Source organism: Hemicordylus capensis, chromosome 6 (assembly GCF_027244095.1).
Source record: "Hemicordylus capensis ecotype Gifberg chromosome 6, rHemCap1.1.pri, whole genome shotgun sequence".
Lineage (NCBI taxonomy): Eukaryota > Metazoa > Chordata > Lepidosauria > Squamata > Cordylidae > Hemicordylus > Hemicordylus capensis.
Window position 1 is genome coordinate 11,795,182 of NC_069662.1, and position 14,409 is coordinate 11,809,590.

The 14,409-nt window shown below is 44.7% G+C and overlaps 2 protein-coding genes across 2 annotated transcripts; both read right to left on the bottom strand.

The window, feature by feature from the left end:
• Positions 1-3,392: 3,392 nt before the first annotated feature.
• On the bottom strand, positions 3,393-4,343 carry LOC128330845 (olfactory receptor 4N2-like). The gene has a single exon (XM_053264209.1). The coding sequence runs from the start codon at positions 4,341-4,343 to the stop codon at positions 3,393-3,395; it is 951 nt and encodes a 316-aa protein (XP_053120184.1).
• An 8,199-nt stretch (positions 4,344-12,542) lies between these two features.
• On the bottom strand, positions 12,543-13,487 carry LOC128330846 (olfactory receptor 4Q2-like). The gene has a single exon (XM_053264211.1). The coding sequence runs from the start codon at positions 13,485-13,487 to the stop codon at positions 12,543-12,545; it is 945 nt and encodes a 314-aa protein (XP_053120186.1).
• Between the last annotated feature and the right edge of the window lie 922 nt (positions 13,488-14,409).

The window sequence follows — 14,409 nt, forward strand, 5'->3', positions numbered from 1 at the left end:
AGAAGAGACATGAAAAAGAAAAGAAGGCTGAAGAGTGGGGATGAAGCATCCACTTACCACCTGTTCTCTCCAGGTGGAAGAAGGCTCCTTCCTCCCCATCGCTATATTACTTCTGGCCCTAGGAAAGCCAGAGGTGGAGAGGTGTGTATCCAAGGCCATGCTGCGTGCCCTAGGGTGCAGCTCCTACCATTTGTCCCCAAGGCCCTTATTAAAAGAATTGGCACCAAACGAACATTTCTGTTCAGTTCTACTGCAGGGATTTGGATTAGCTGCGCTCAGTGTTGACACAAGGGCTGGACTTGGTCTTGATCGCTTTAACTGGTGGTTTTTAAGTGCAATGTTAATGGGGGATTTATTCTATTTCAGTATGAATATTTTATTATTGTAAGCCACTTTGGGAGCCAGCTGGCTCAAAAGTGGCATCAAAGTGGAAGAAGAAATCAATACAATTACACAGACTGCTGCTGCTACTACTACTACGAATATTTATATACCGCTCTTCAACCAAAGTTCTCAACGTGGTCTACACAGAAAAATAAATAATATATAAATTAAGTGGCCACTTTCCTCAAAGAGCTCACAATCTAAAACCTTCTGCCTGATCCAGCAATGCAGTTCTTAGGTTCTTAAAGACTTAGAGCCAATGAAAATATCTCTCTCTGCTCTGTGAGAGAAGCTGATGGACTGTGAATTCTATTCACGTCAAAGCAGGGATTTGATTTCAAGCTTCCCATAATCAGACTCATTGCATTGTTCAAAGTGCACTATTATTGTTTCATATTTTACTGCAAGTCAGATCATGGGTGTCTGGAGTGGGGGGATGTGGGGTAACTGCCCCTTCTGGACTGAGCCAGACCCATTGAATCCAGTGGGGCTTACTCCCAGGTAAGTGGGTAGGATTGCAGTCTTTGCACACACACACCCCAGAAAAAGTCCTGCAGAGAACTATGAGTCAGGTATATCTAATTGGGTTACGTTACTTTTTTCATGTGAACAGATTGCTCTAAAGAAGACATCCCCTGAAAAAAAGCCTTGATCACCTTTTTTTTTTTGTTACTGTTCATACCTGTTTGTTGCCTGATTTCCAACTGCTTCAGCACCATTTTTAAAACAAGTTTTTCTTGCTGCAAACCATTATCCAAGATAATGTGGGGGTCTATGTGCGGCTGCCTTTGTATGTAGTCTGGAAACTGCAGTTAGTCCAGAATGCGGCGGCCAGATTGGTCTCTGGGTCATCTCAGAGAGACCATATCACTCCCATCTTAAAAGATCTACACTGGCTGCCAATAAGTTTCAGGGAAAGTACAAGGTTTGGGTTATAACCTATAAAGCCTTAAACAGCTTGGGCCCTGGGTATTTAAGAGAACACCTTCTTTGCTATGAACCACACCGCCCATTGAGATCATCTGGAGAGGTTCGTCTGCAGTTGCCACCAGCTCATCTGGTGGATACTTGGGGACAGGCCTTCTCCATTGCTGCCCCGAGGTTTTGGAACACACTTCCTGATGAAATAAGAGCCTCTCCATCTCTTACAACTTTTAAAAAGGCAGTCAAGACGCATTAGTTCACCCAGGCTTTTAATTAGACATTGTTTTAACTGTGTTTTAATTGTGTTTTGATACTGTAGTTTAAACATTTTAAATTTTAATGTGTTAATCTTTTTATTGGTTTTTATTGTCTTGTAAATCGCCCAGAGAACCCCTGTTTTGGGCGGTATAAAAATGTGATAGATAGATAGATAGATAGATAGATAGATAGATAGATAGATAGATATAAAAATAATCAGGGATCCCATTCTGAAGGCAGTGATGTCATGGTAAGCAATCATATTTAGTTACATAAGCAGTCATGTTTAGTTACAAGATGACTTCACAAAGCCATTTCAGAATGAGGCCAGTACTGTCTTTTCACACCAGACAACTTAGTCAGATTTGGCTACATGGCAGGGATGTGCATGGTCCGGACCGGTCTGGACCGGCACCGAGGGGGGGGTCTCCCTTTAAGGGCGGGGGGGTAGAACTTACCCCTCCCGCCGCTCTTCCCCCTCCGGCACTGAATCTGCTTGCCAGGTTTCTGGGGCACGAACCAGTCCGGAGGCCATGTTGGAGGCCTCTGGACAGGTTCAGATCTGGACCGGACCGGACCGGTCCGGCAGTCCGGCACCGAGGGGGGGTCTCCCTTTAAGGGTGGGGGGTAGAACTGACCCCTCCCGCCACTTTTCCCCCTCCGGCGCTGTCTTTTTATGTGAAGATTTTGGGGCGGCAGCATTCTTCGCTGCCGCCCCTGCCCCCGTCGTCACCCGGCAGTCTTCCTCAGAGCAGTATGCATGCGTGCACGGCAGAGTGCATACGGCCTACGTCATGTAGGCGGCGCGCGCACGGTGGCGACAGGCGTGCGCACGCCGCCCCGCGCGCATGCGTACTACTCTGAGGAAGACTGCCGGGCGACGATGGGGGCAGGGGCGGCAGCGAAGAACGCTGCCACCCCAAAATCTTCACATAAAAAGACAGCGCCGGAGGGGGGAAAGCGGCGGGAGGGGTAAGTTCTACCCCCCCACCCTTAAAGGGAGACCCCCCCCTCGGTGCCGGTCCAGACTAGTCTGGACCATGCACATCCCTACTACATGGCACTGTTACACAGCACATTCAGAATGATTTGGCATCACAAGGCCAATTCAAAATGAGGCCAATGTTGTCTTTTCACACTGAATGGATAGCCATGTAGCTTACCAATCCAATTTGGCTTCATGGCAATGTCAAAAAGCCAATTCAGAGAGAGAGTAATGCCTCCTGCCTTCTTGGTGAACACTTCAACTATTTTTCACTGTTCTCCCAAACTGCTCAAAGGGGTAAGGATCTGGAATTTCTGACTGCTTGAGGATGTGGGGAGCATGTAACAGAAGAATAGACAAGGAGATTATCAATTTTACCATCCGGTTGCATGAGTTTATTTATTTAAAACACACACTTTATTAGGAAAATAGAATGTACAGCCATATTTCCAGTACATGAAGCTGTCTAAAAAGAGGAGCAGATGTGCTCCAAGATTTAAGATTTGAATATTTTGGCAAAAACCACAGCAATGCTACATGGTTAATACAGTATACCAGAACAAATGGAAGATCTATTTTGTTCTATTTTTCTATTTTCTTTCCCCAACACATAATGATTTTGACCAGCTATTATGCAGATATGACAAAATTACTACACCATAGAATGCAGTCTGGAGGGTTGCTCTATATCAATTATTTTCAACAAGCAATTAGGGTTGGTAGAGATGTTACAAACCGTAGTCCATAAACTGACACAGTTAATGCACAATTACCACTCAGATTCTACTGTGTTCCTGCAAAGTTAATCCAAGAACTTAGAATTAAAAAGCAAAAAAGTCTACTAGGTTTTCCCTCCATCTGATACTCCCACATTTAAATATTTTTTAATCAGTCTCAACATAGCTAATTTGATCTCTTTGTTTCTCAGAGTGTAGATCATGGGATTCATCAATGGAAAAACCACTGTGTGGAAAAAGGCGACCACCTTGTCAAAGGGGAAGTCCTGGAAAGGCCGGCAGTAGACGTAGATGGCAGGGCCAAACATGATGAAGATGATAATGATGTGGGTGATGCATGTAGATGAAGCTTTGCTCTTCCCTTTGCTGGAGCCTGTCCTCACCTTGACCAGTAGGGCCCCATAGGAAATGAGGAGGATGAGGAAACACATCAGAGTGGACAGGCCACTGTTGAAGAACATGATGAACTCTAGCATGAAGGTGTCAGTGCAGGCCAACTTGATGATCTGGGTGATGTCGCAGAAGAGGTTATCCAGCTCATTGGGGCCACAGAAAGGGAGAGGGACAATAAGAATGACCTGGATCATGGAGTGCATGAAACCTCCAGTCCATGAAGTCACTACCATAGCCCAGCAAAGTGCCTTGGTCACCACAGTTGTATAGCGCAGTGGGTGGCAGATGGCCACATACCGATCAATCCCCATGGCAATCAGAAGCCACATCTCAGCCGCACCCAGAAAGTGGATGAAGAAAATCTGAAGCATGCAGCCCGGGTAGGAGATGGTTCTGCTGCCAGAGAAGAGGTTAATCATAATCTTTGGAGGGGTGATGCAGCTGTAGCAGATATCCAAGCAGGCCAGGTGGGCCAGGAAGAAAAACATGGGGGATCTCAGATGGCAGTCATTCCAAATGGTCACAATGATCAGGATGTTCCCGGGTAGGATGATGATGTAGAAGAGCAGGAGGAGGGCAGAGAGGACAATCTGAAATTCATACTTCTGTGGTAATCCTTGGAAAATGAATTGTGTCACTAGAGTATGATTCTCATCTTCCATCCTGTCAATGCATAGCCCTACAGTGGAATAATGGTGAGGCCATTAGATAGAAACAAGTACCGTACCGTATTGCTTCATCACTCTTTGTCTAATTTGATAGACATGAACCCTATGTTATTCAAAAGCTGGCCAGGGGAGGGAAGACTGCATGGACTTTCTGATTTTTGAAACATGGCAGTCTGGGTCTTTCCCCTCAGTTCTGGAATGGTGGGTTAGGTTGAGTGATATGGGATTGGGAATGTTTATACAGAATGACTTCACAGCAGTAGTTCATAAGCTGGTAACCTCCAGACTTGACTACTGCAATGTGTTCTATGTGGGGCTGCCTTTGTGCTTGGTCCAGAAAGTGCAATGGGTGCAACACGCAGTTGCCTAGTTGGCATCTAGATCATCTCGAAGAGACCATCTGACTCCTACAGTATATTAAAAGAACTCCACTGCCTACTAATATTTCAGGGCAAAAATACAAAGTACTGGTTAGCAACTTGGGATGTTTAAGAGAACATCTTCTTCACTATGAGCCCCGCAGCCCGTTAAGATCATCCAGGGAGGTCCATCTGCAGTTGGTCCACCTTAGATCAGGATTTGGTCCTGAGACGTCTAATAAATAAGTACAACAACAAGCCAAGTGGTGCACTGTAAACCACCTTGGTTGATATTAAGGCAGCCTTTGATCACATTCCTCGTGATAAACTGTGGAAGAAATTATCAGATTCTTTATGAGACATTTAACAAGCCCCATTCGTGCAGAGAAAGGGGTCCGCCAGGGCTGTATATTGGCCCCACTATTGTTTAATTACTACATTAATGACATGGTGGACACTCTCTCTACTCTGGACTGTCACCTGCCGAAATTGAGCAGTAGACACCTAGCCTCCCTTCTTTACATGGGTGATGTTGTCCTACTGTCATAGTCTCTGGTGGGGATGATGAAAATGTTGGGAGCTCTGGCTGACTATTGTAATGAAAATTTGCTTTCCATCCATCACCAGAAGACCAAGGTTCTAATGTTCACCAGGAAACCCACAGTGCATAAATGGCAAATCAATGGGGTTAGTGTAGCACAGACAATGCAATATAAATACTTGGGGGTCATCTTCCAGGCAACAGGTGACTGGAAAGGGCAAACCAACTCCATTGTAACAAATGCACAGAGATAAACTACTGCAATTTTGAGATTTTCTTTCTCCTCAGCGGGTAGATATGTTCCAGCTGCCATTAAGGTCTTTCAAACTAAGGTAATCCCACAGCTTCTCTATGGCTCCCAGATCTGTACATATAGTTAATTTGGACCACTTGAGAGGGTCCAATCTAAATTTCTTAGGGCTATTTTCTCAACCCCCTGCTGTGTGTCTAATGTAAAGCTGCTTCTGGAAACAGGTCTGTTGAGCTTGGAGACCTATGCCTGGATCTATATTTTCAACTTTTGGTTGAAGCTGATCTATTTTCTTTCTGGCCCAGCTCCCTTAATTTTTAAGGATGAATATCCCTCTGATTGAAGATAAGAACATAAGAACAGCCTTGCTGGATCAGGCCGAAGGCCCATCTAGTCCAGCATCCTGTTTCACACAGTGGCCCACCAGATGCTGCTGGAAGCCTACAGGCAGAAGTTGAGGGCATGCCCTCCCTCCTACTGTTACTCCCCTGCAACTGGTACTCAGAGGCATCCTGCCTCTGAGGCTGGAGGTGGCCTATAGCCCTCTGACTAGCAGCAGTTGCTAGACCTCTCCTCCATGAAGTTATCCAAACCCCTCTTAAAGCCATCCAGGTTGTTGGCTGTCACCACATCTTGTAGCAGAGAATTCCAAAAGTTGATTAGTTGACTGGATGCATTTAATCACTGCAGTTGATCACCAACAAGTTGATTGGATGCATTTCATCACTGAAAAGTTAAAATTACTTGGGTTGTCAATGGGATATCTGCTATCTCTGGGTTATAATAACGCCAAGGCGATCCTCAAACAGCGTATCATTGATATGGAACACCAGGTTGATCTAAGATGAGCAACAAGCTATGCAAGTTTTGGAGCTGTTAAATCTTTACAAAAACTGACCACATATCTGTATAGCTTGCTATACCCAATACACAAAAGACACTGATTTGGCTGGATATGCTGCCCTCTGTGGTAATGGATGGTAGGTTCAGGAGAGTCCCCTACCTGGAAAGATTGTGTCCTTGTGGGAATGAAGATGTTGAGACAGTTGGCCATGTGCTCCTCTACTGTTCTTTTTATCGTGATTTACGTTTTAGATATATTACCCCTCTTCCTTTATGATATCCAAATAATTCTGAGGAGTTTTACATAAATTTCTTTCGTTCTGACATTCACACTGATGTTTCACAGCAGGTAGCCGGCTTTTGTATGGCTGCAATTAAGATCCTCACATAGTGTGTTAGAAATGGTTCATTTAGGTTTTTAGGTTATTCCATCCTATCTTATTTTACTCTTATGTAATAGTCTCTATTTCAGTATTCTTATATATCTGTACCAATATTTACTCTTAAGGTTCTTTTCGTCTGGGTCTGTGTTGAAGTCTGTTGATCTGATCAAAGACCATAATAAACAGAACTGAACATCTGCTGTTGTCACCAATTTGTCTGATGGCTACTCAGGGATATAGGCCTTCTTTGTTGCCACCTCAAGACTTTGGAATGTGCTCCTTGCTGAAATAAGAGCCTCCCCATCTCTTACAGGTTTTAAAAAGACTCTTAAGTTGCTTCTAGTCATGCAAGCTTTTTAAGAATAATTGTGGTTTTAAACTGATTTAATGTTGTAGTTTCTGTTTTAATTTATATTGGTTGTAAACTGCCCGGAGACATGGGTTTGGGGCAGTGCACAAATATATAAATATAATAAATAATGAGGCGATTCTCACAATCAGTGGAAAGAGGGCTAAAGGAGCTTAGCCCGCTTTCCACGGACCATGGGAACCACCGGGCTTGCAGGTGAGCCCAGTTTCCACAAAGCGGGTAACCCACTTAAATGCCCCTCACCTTAGCCCAGGTTAGCGGAGCGAGCACCTGCTAACTAAGGTTTTCCAGTCATATATTGCCGCATCACAACTCTGTGCTGCGGCAACACATGAGGAGCCCCCCATAGGGAGGGGGCGTCCTCACGCAGGGCATCCTGGGACTTCCGGAGATTGCACGGCCCCCGATCCCTGCAGCCCCTGATTCCTGCAGCCCCTGCCCAGGGCTGAAGCCTTGATCGTCTGCAGGGAGAGCGGGCTAAGCCCACTCTCCCTGCAGAACCCCCTCCAGCAGGTCTCAGTGATCGTGAGACTCGCCTCAATAACTAACTAAATAAATGGTATTCATGTTCCAGGTTCAAATCAAAACAAATCAAATCAGATGAGGCCATAGCTCAATGGGAGAACATCTGCTTTGCTTGAAGAAGGCCCCAAATTCAATCCCTGGCAGCATCTCCAGTTAGGTCTGGAAGAGACTCCTGCCTGAAACCTTGGAGAGCTGCTGTCAGTCATCCCCTGCCCTACTCCCATCATAGCAAGCAAAACTCTCATTGTGCCCCCAAAGCAGAGATGGAGGTCTTCATTTTTTAAGAAGAAAGAAAGTTTCAAACCTTACAATGCTGGATCCAAATTCCAAGTATGCATATTGTGACTGAAGAATCCCCTTGCTTGATATACGTTCGTGTGTGTGTGCGTGCGCGCATGTGCGCGCACCCAACCCTTCTACATACTTTCATAAATTAATTCCACCAAAAGAGGGACGATGCAAAATCAAGGGTTTCCCCTAGAAATGAAATCAAGAGAGTGGCATTCTTAATTTGAAAATGGGATGCTTCTTGTGACAAACACCTTTCTGTTCTTTAGATTCCTAATGCTAATGCTGGTTCTATTAAATATGGTGAGGTGTGGGGGAGAGAATGCATCTGTGGGTCCAGCTGACCCCTCACGCACTCTCCTTTCCTTTTTTGCAAGCAAGGAAGAAGAGGGTAACACAAGGAACGGAGAAGGAGAAATCAAAACAAAACAAAACAAGGCTGGAGAGTGGAGACGATGAAGCAGCCTCTCACCCCTAGCTTCCACTAGATGCATGGCAGCCCTTCAGGCAGCGGAGGAGTTCCTGATCCTCATCACCATGATCCCCCATCACCATGTCTATCTCTAAGAGACCCAGAGGTGAGGAGGTGTTTACCTATGGACATGCTGCTTCTCATGGGGTGAGACTCCTACCATTTGTCCCCAAGGCCCTTATTAAAAAAATTGGCACCAAACTAACATTTCCATTCATTTATGCTTCAAGGATATGAATTAGAAAAATGTGATTAGAAATTTCCATTTTCTCTATGTTTTGCAGTTATATCTTTTTCAGTATGAAAGGCTTAATCTGGGGAGGGGTAGGCAAAATGTCCCCTGGGGAAATAAAAACCCCTTGCTTGATTTTTTTGAAACTGGCTGTTCATTGTTTGTGCCCTGATCATGATCTCCTTCAGCAGCATCTTTTAAAAAGGTGCTTCTTCTTGCCAGGATATGAGATCTCATATTTTGTTGGGAGGGGTCCCCTTTTTGCCACAGGGACTTAGAAGTCCATTCTGGCTTTTTCAGCCTACTTTCCAGTAGGCTTATGAGATCACTCCACATTCCATGTGTCCCCCTGCCCATCAACTTCACTACACCTAGACCAATATGAACCAAATTGGGTGCAGTTGTAGGGACCCACAGGGACACTTCAATGATGTAGTTTGCGGTGATGTAATCCACCCCAACAAGATGATGGATGCATAAACCTTTGAGGCAATGTGGACTGTCTAACTGTTTTGAATCAAATCAGGTACAGTGATTTGAACCAAATTTGCTACAAATGTAGCTTGTCACAAACTCACTCCACTGAAGAAGCTGACCAGAAATTATGACACAATAGCCAGTAGCTCAAGTTTCAGCCTGCAATCCTGCTTGTAGCTGCTAGATGGCTCTCATGCCATGCCACAAGCTCTGCAGACTGCCACTTGAAAAACAAGAAGTTATGGCAAGAACTAACTCCTTTCATTCTAATTTTAATTGCTAATAACCACCTTCAGATTAATGCACTTTTTGTTCTTAAAACCAAATGCAATCTGCAAGATACATTAAAACAGTAGTCACCAGAGCCTCATCTGTAAAACTGGGTGCATCGTACATAGTGTACATTAATTCTGTGCACCGCCTAGAGATTTCTATATTAGGCGGTATATCATTCAATCAATCAATCAATAGGTGGAGGGTGGCAATGAGGTAATCATGTCATTCTAAAACACACTGTTGAAATGTCCTTATGTGTCACTACAACTTTATTAAATTTGGAAAGCTGCTTCCTTGCAGTCATGCTGACTGCAGAGAGGAGGGGAAACTGGCACCAGGGCTTTCTTTTTTAATGAAGGACAGCCGCGGCAGCCAATGGCAGCCAGAGGAGCTTCTTCCCTCAACTCCAGTTCCATTAGGGCAAAACTGCAGTGCCAGCATTTGGATGTAACGCTGGCACTGCAGAAATGGAGTTTACAGCCACGAAATGGAGTTTACAGCAGAGTTTGGGGAGAGAAACTGTGGGTCCCTTTCCACTGTAAACTCCAGTTGCCCATATTCGGACATACTGTTATGGAAACCGGAGGTGAAGGGGCCTCCAGTTTCCTGTTATGTCTGAAGACCCTCAAGGTGCACTTGTTTTCCCAGGTGTTTAACTGAAATTTTAATATTTTAAAATGTTTTTATCTACTGAGGTTGTTTTTACTTTTAAAAATTTTTTTAAACTGTTTATACTGTTTTAGATGGGCCATGTTTTAACTTTGAGATGCCTATATCAGGCAGTATAGAAATATGATAAACAAACAGATAACCACACAAACACATTCACAGGGAACGAATGAGAGTTCAATAGCTAAAACGGACAGATGGAACAGAGAGAAAAGTAGGAAAAACACAAGATAGTAGCTGGACATGACCTCTGTTTGTAGGAAAATCACCCAACTTTTCCTTCAGATGCTTTCTACAAACTATTACTTCTTGGGCAGGCTGCCTTTTTGCTTCAATACAGACATTTGAACGTGAATTTTTAAAAAATGGGTGACACATCTGACTTACAGAAGCTTGTTAACTTCCCCAATCTCTTGGATCAGCCACAGAATAAGAACAAAATAGGTTTCACACAGATATTCATGCTTAGCAGGAGAAAGAGAGCCAAGATAAGTGGATAAAAGTTTAAAGACAAAGAGTGACCTGAGCCTAAGCAGTTGGACCTGTTCTATATCAGCTGAGTTGAGCCTCTAGAATCAGTGGAGTGAAACTGGATTTTAATGGGGGAGTGAGCATAGCAGCTCCCAGAAGAGAAAATCAGAGCAACACAGAGCCCTTAGTTCAACCTTTTTCACCTTTCCACTCTAAAATTCACCCTAGTTATAGGAATATGTTAACATTGTGTTATATGAGGGACAAAGTGGTCAAGAGATTTCAGGAGGTACTATCTACTCCAGGAATGGCTGTTAATGGTTCTGAACAAATGAACTGGGCTTAGTTGAACAGGGAATTCCTGACCTGTGGTTCTGGGTGTTTTAATTTACATTGAAGACTGGAATTTAATCAATCAATCAATCTTTATTACGGTCATAGACCAGCACAGGTTATAAAACAGTAATACTATACAATAAATGCTACATAAAAGGGGGAAAATGTTATAGTATTACGGAGATTAACATTGATATAGCAGATAAGGCTGAGATGGGAGGAATCTAAAAAATACAAAATGTTTAAAATATGCTATAGAGCACAAGCAGAGTAGCTAAAATACATATAAGCTAAAAAGGACACAATCTGACACTTTGTTTCGGTCGAAGACCAGCGTGATGTCAAGACAAATATAAACGAGAAGATAATCAGCATTCCATGGGATCAGTAGCACCTAATAAAATCAAAAAAATCCTCCTCGGCACAAAGTCACTGGAAATACTACTAAAATACTACTAAAATAATTTAAGATAAAAGGGGCAGCATATTCCTGCTTATAGGACTATTACAACTCAAAGCTCAGCTCAACTCCCAAAACTGGGAGGGGATATACAATTCAGGAGCTCTATAAAATATTATCATTAAATTAGCTGCTTTTGAGCCAGTGATACCTGTCCCCACATGCCCACCTGCAACAAGCCAAGGTGTGGCTACAAATTGCTCTGGCATTAAGTCCATCGTTTATTTGCCCATTTTTAAGCTCTTCCAAAAGCGAAGGGCTGCACTGCAAAATTTGGCTACCCGTCTAGTGGCACAGGAATTACTTCCTTCCAGCAGCCTGGCAGTCATCTGAGGTAAATCGAGACCTGGGCATTTGACTGTCAAAGGGTGTATGAGATCCCGGCGCAGGTCTCTATAGAGCAGACATTCCAACAACACATGGATAACTGTTTCAACTTGACCCTCACCACATGGGCAGAGCCTCTCCCCGTAGGGGATCCCTCTATATCGGCCCTCAAGAGGGCTGAAGGCAGGGCATTGCATCTTGCCAGGGTGAAAACTCTTCTAAGAGGGGGCACCTCCAAGACAGTGAGATAGGGTGCTGGGGCCAAACAATACCTAACTGATTCCTGGCACTGAAAGTCAGGTACCCTTGCCAGATCTATTTGTCTCTCTATGTGCTCAATTATCTGTTTGATGAGCTTCCTAGCTGTCTCCAAACTTTGCGTAAGCAGGGCAGACTGATCAAGGCCCAAAGAAGTCATCTTTTGGTTCAGTGAGCACTTCCTGATCGACTGATAAGAGTCCGCTAATACTAAGCGGCTCAGCCCTATCTCAGAGGAAAGGACTCTCAGCCAGTAAAACAGCGCCATTTGCCAACATCTGGCCTCAACTCTGACGAGGCCCGCCTCCAATCTGAGCCTCGCATTGGGGGTACATTTGGGGGTCTGAAATAATGCTCTCAGGAACTTAGACTGCACCACTTCTAAGGGGGACAGATCTGAGTAAGGACCCAGCTGGGCACCGTACAGTAACTGTGCCAATGATTTCGCCAGAAAAAGTTTTAAGGCCGCGGGGATAAGATGTCCACCCCTGGATGAATTTAATTAATTTATTTTTATTCATTTAACATATTTTTATACCTCCCCATACGCAAGTCCCTGGGTGGTTCTCAAGCTAAAAATACAACAATTAAAACATTGCAAAGAGGCACCTTTTAAATATTACTCTCAGAAATAACTCTCTTCGCTTTCCCCCATCTCACATTGCCATCTTCCCATCTGAAATTACATCCTTGCTTCTCAGCTTCCCCATGGCCGACTTCACATCTTTGTTCCTCAATGTGTAGATCAAAGGATTCAGCATGGGGGTGATGATATTGTACAGGACAGAGACCAGCTTGTCTACTGAGAAGGTGGAGAAAGGCCGGGCATAGATGAAGATGCAGGGTCCAAAGAACAAGGTTACCACAGTGAGGTGGGAGGCACAGACATTGAGGGCTTTGCGCCGCCCCTCAGGGGAGCGGATCTTCACCAGAATGGTGGCGTAGGAGGTCACCAAGATGATGAAGCAGCTGGTGGAGATGAGACCACTGTTGGACACCATGAGCAGCTCAATGACATAGATGTCTGTGCAGGCCAACTTGATGACCGGTGGGACATCACAGAAGAAGTTGTCCACCTGATTGGGCCCACAAAATGGTAGCCTCATGGTGAGGATGGTCTGGACCGTGGAGTGGATGAAGCCCCCAGTCCAAGAAGCTGCCACTAACCAGCTACAGAGCTGCCTGTTCATGATACTGGGGTAGTGCAGAGGCTTGCAAATGGCCACATACCTGTCGTATGCCATGACAGTGAGGAGGAACATCTCAGCAGCACCCACAAAATGGAGGAAAAAGAGCTGGGCCATGCAAGCTTCAAAGGAGATGCTCCTCTTCTCAGCCAGGAAGTCCACCAACATTTTGGGGGCAGTGACTGTAGAGTAGCAGAGGTCTAGGAAGGAGAGATTTCCCAACAGAAAGTACATGGGTGTGCGTAGTCGTGGGTCAGATCCCACCGTTACCATGATGAGGGTGTTTCCAACTAGGGTGGCTGCATAGACCAGGAGGAAAATGACAAAGAGGATGGCTTGGGACTGCCATGTTGGAGAAATGGCTGCTAGCAGGAACTCAGTGACTCTTGTGTGGTTTCCTTTCAGGCTCTCCATTTTTCCTACCAATGTGAAATAAAGAGAGGGGAAAATCCAACTAATAAAACAGCCTTTGTTTGCTTCCATGCAAATGAATTTATTTGCGATTGATTTCTTCCCCACAGAGGCAAGTGCAGGGAACCTTAATGTCAGACCTGGCCATCCACATAACCTTTTCTAGAAAGGTCAGTGAACAAAATCTCATGTTCTTATTCACCTTGAGTGCTGGGTTCTTTCTAAGCTTAATCAGTTAGGAACTTAGGAAGCTGCCTTATACAGAGTCAGACCATTGGTCCATCTAGCTCTACACCATGGCTGCTCAACTTCAGCTCTCCTCCAGATGTTGGCCTACAACTCCCATAATCCCTGGCTGTGGGCCACTATGGCTGGGGATTATGGGAGTTCTAGTAAAAAACAGCTGGAGGGCCGAAGGTCCACACAGACTGCCAGTGGCTTCTCCAAGGTTGCAGACATGAGTATCTCTCCGCCCTATATTTTAGATGCCAGGGAGTGAACTTGGAATCTTCTGCATGCAGGTGTTCTTCCCAGAGCAGCCCCATCCCCTGAGGGGAATATTTTACACTGCTCACACATAGTCCCCCATTCAAATGTAGACCAGGGTGGGCCCTGTTTATCAAAACTACCACAAGGCCTGCTCTCCTTGGGACATCACAGACATTTTCCAGGTTCTGGTGCCATGATCCTGAAAATGTTACCTGTGTAGTCTGCACTGGAATCAGAGCCCTAAAAGCAATGGTTGATGGAGCTGGACATAATTAGCCTGGAGAAGAGAGGATTATGAAGACATACAATTCCCATCTTTGTCTATCTGAAGGGCTACCCCCATAGAAGAAGAAAATCAGATGGGATGGGATCCATTCCAATATTTTCCTCCATGCATAGGCTCAACCACTATCTCAGCAGCATGGCCTGAGAATGC

Excerpts from the sequence above, each read along its gene's own strand:
- LOC128330845 (XM_053264209.1), bottom strand. The coding sequence starts at position 4,343 with ATGGAAGATGAGAATCATACTCTAGTGACACAATTCATTTTCCAAGGA.
- LOC128330846 (XM_053264211.1), bottom strand. The coding sequence starts at position 13,487 with ATGGAGAGCCTGAAAGGAAACCACACAAGAGTCACTGAGTTCCTGCTA.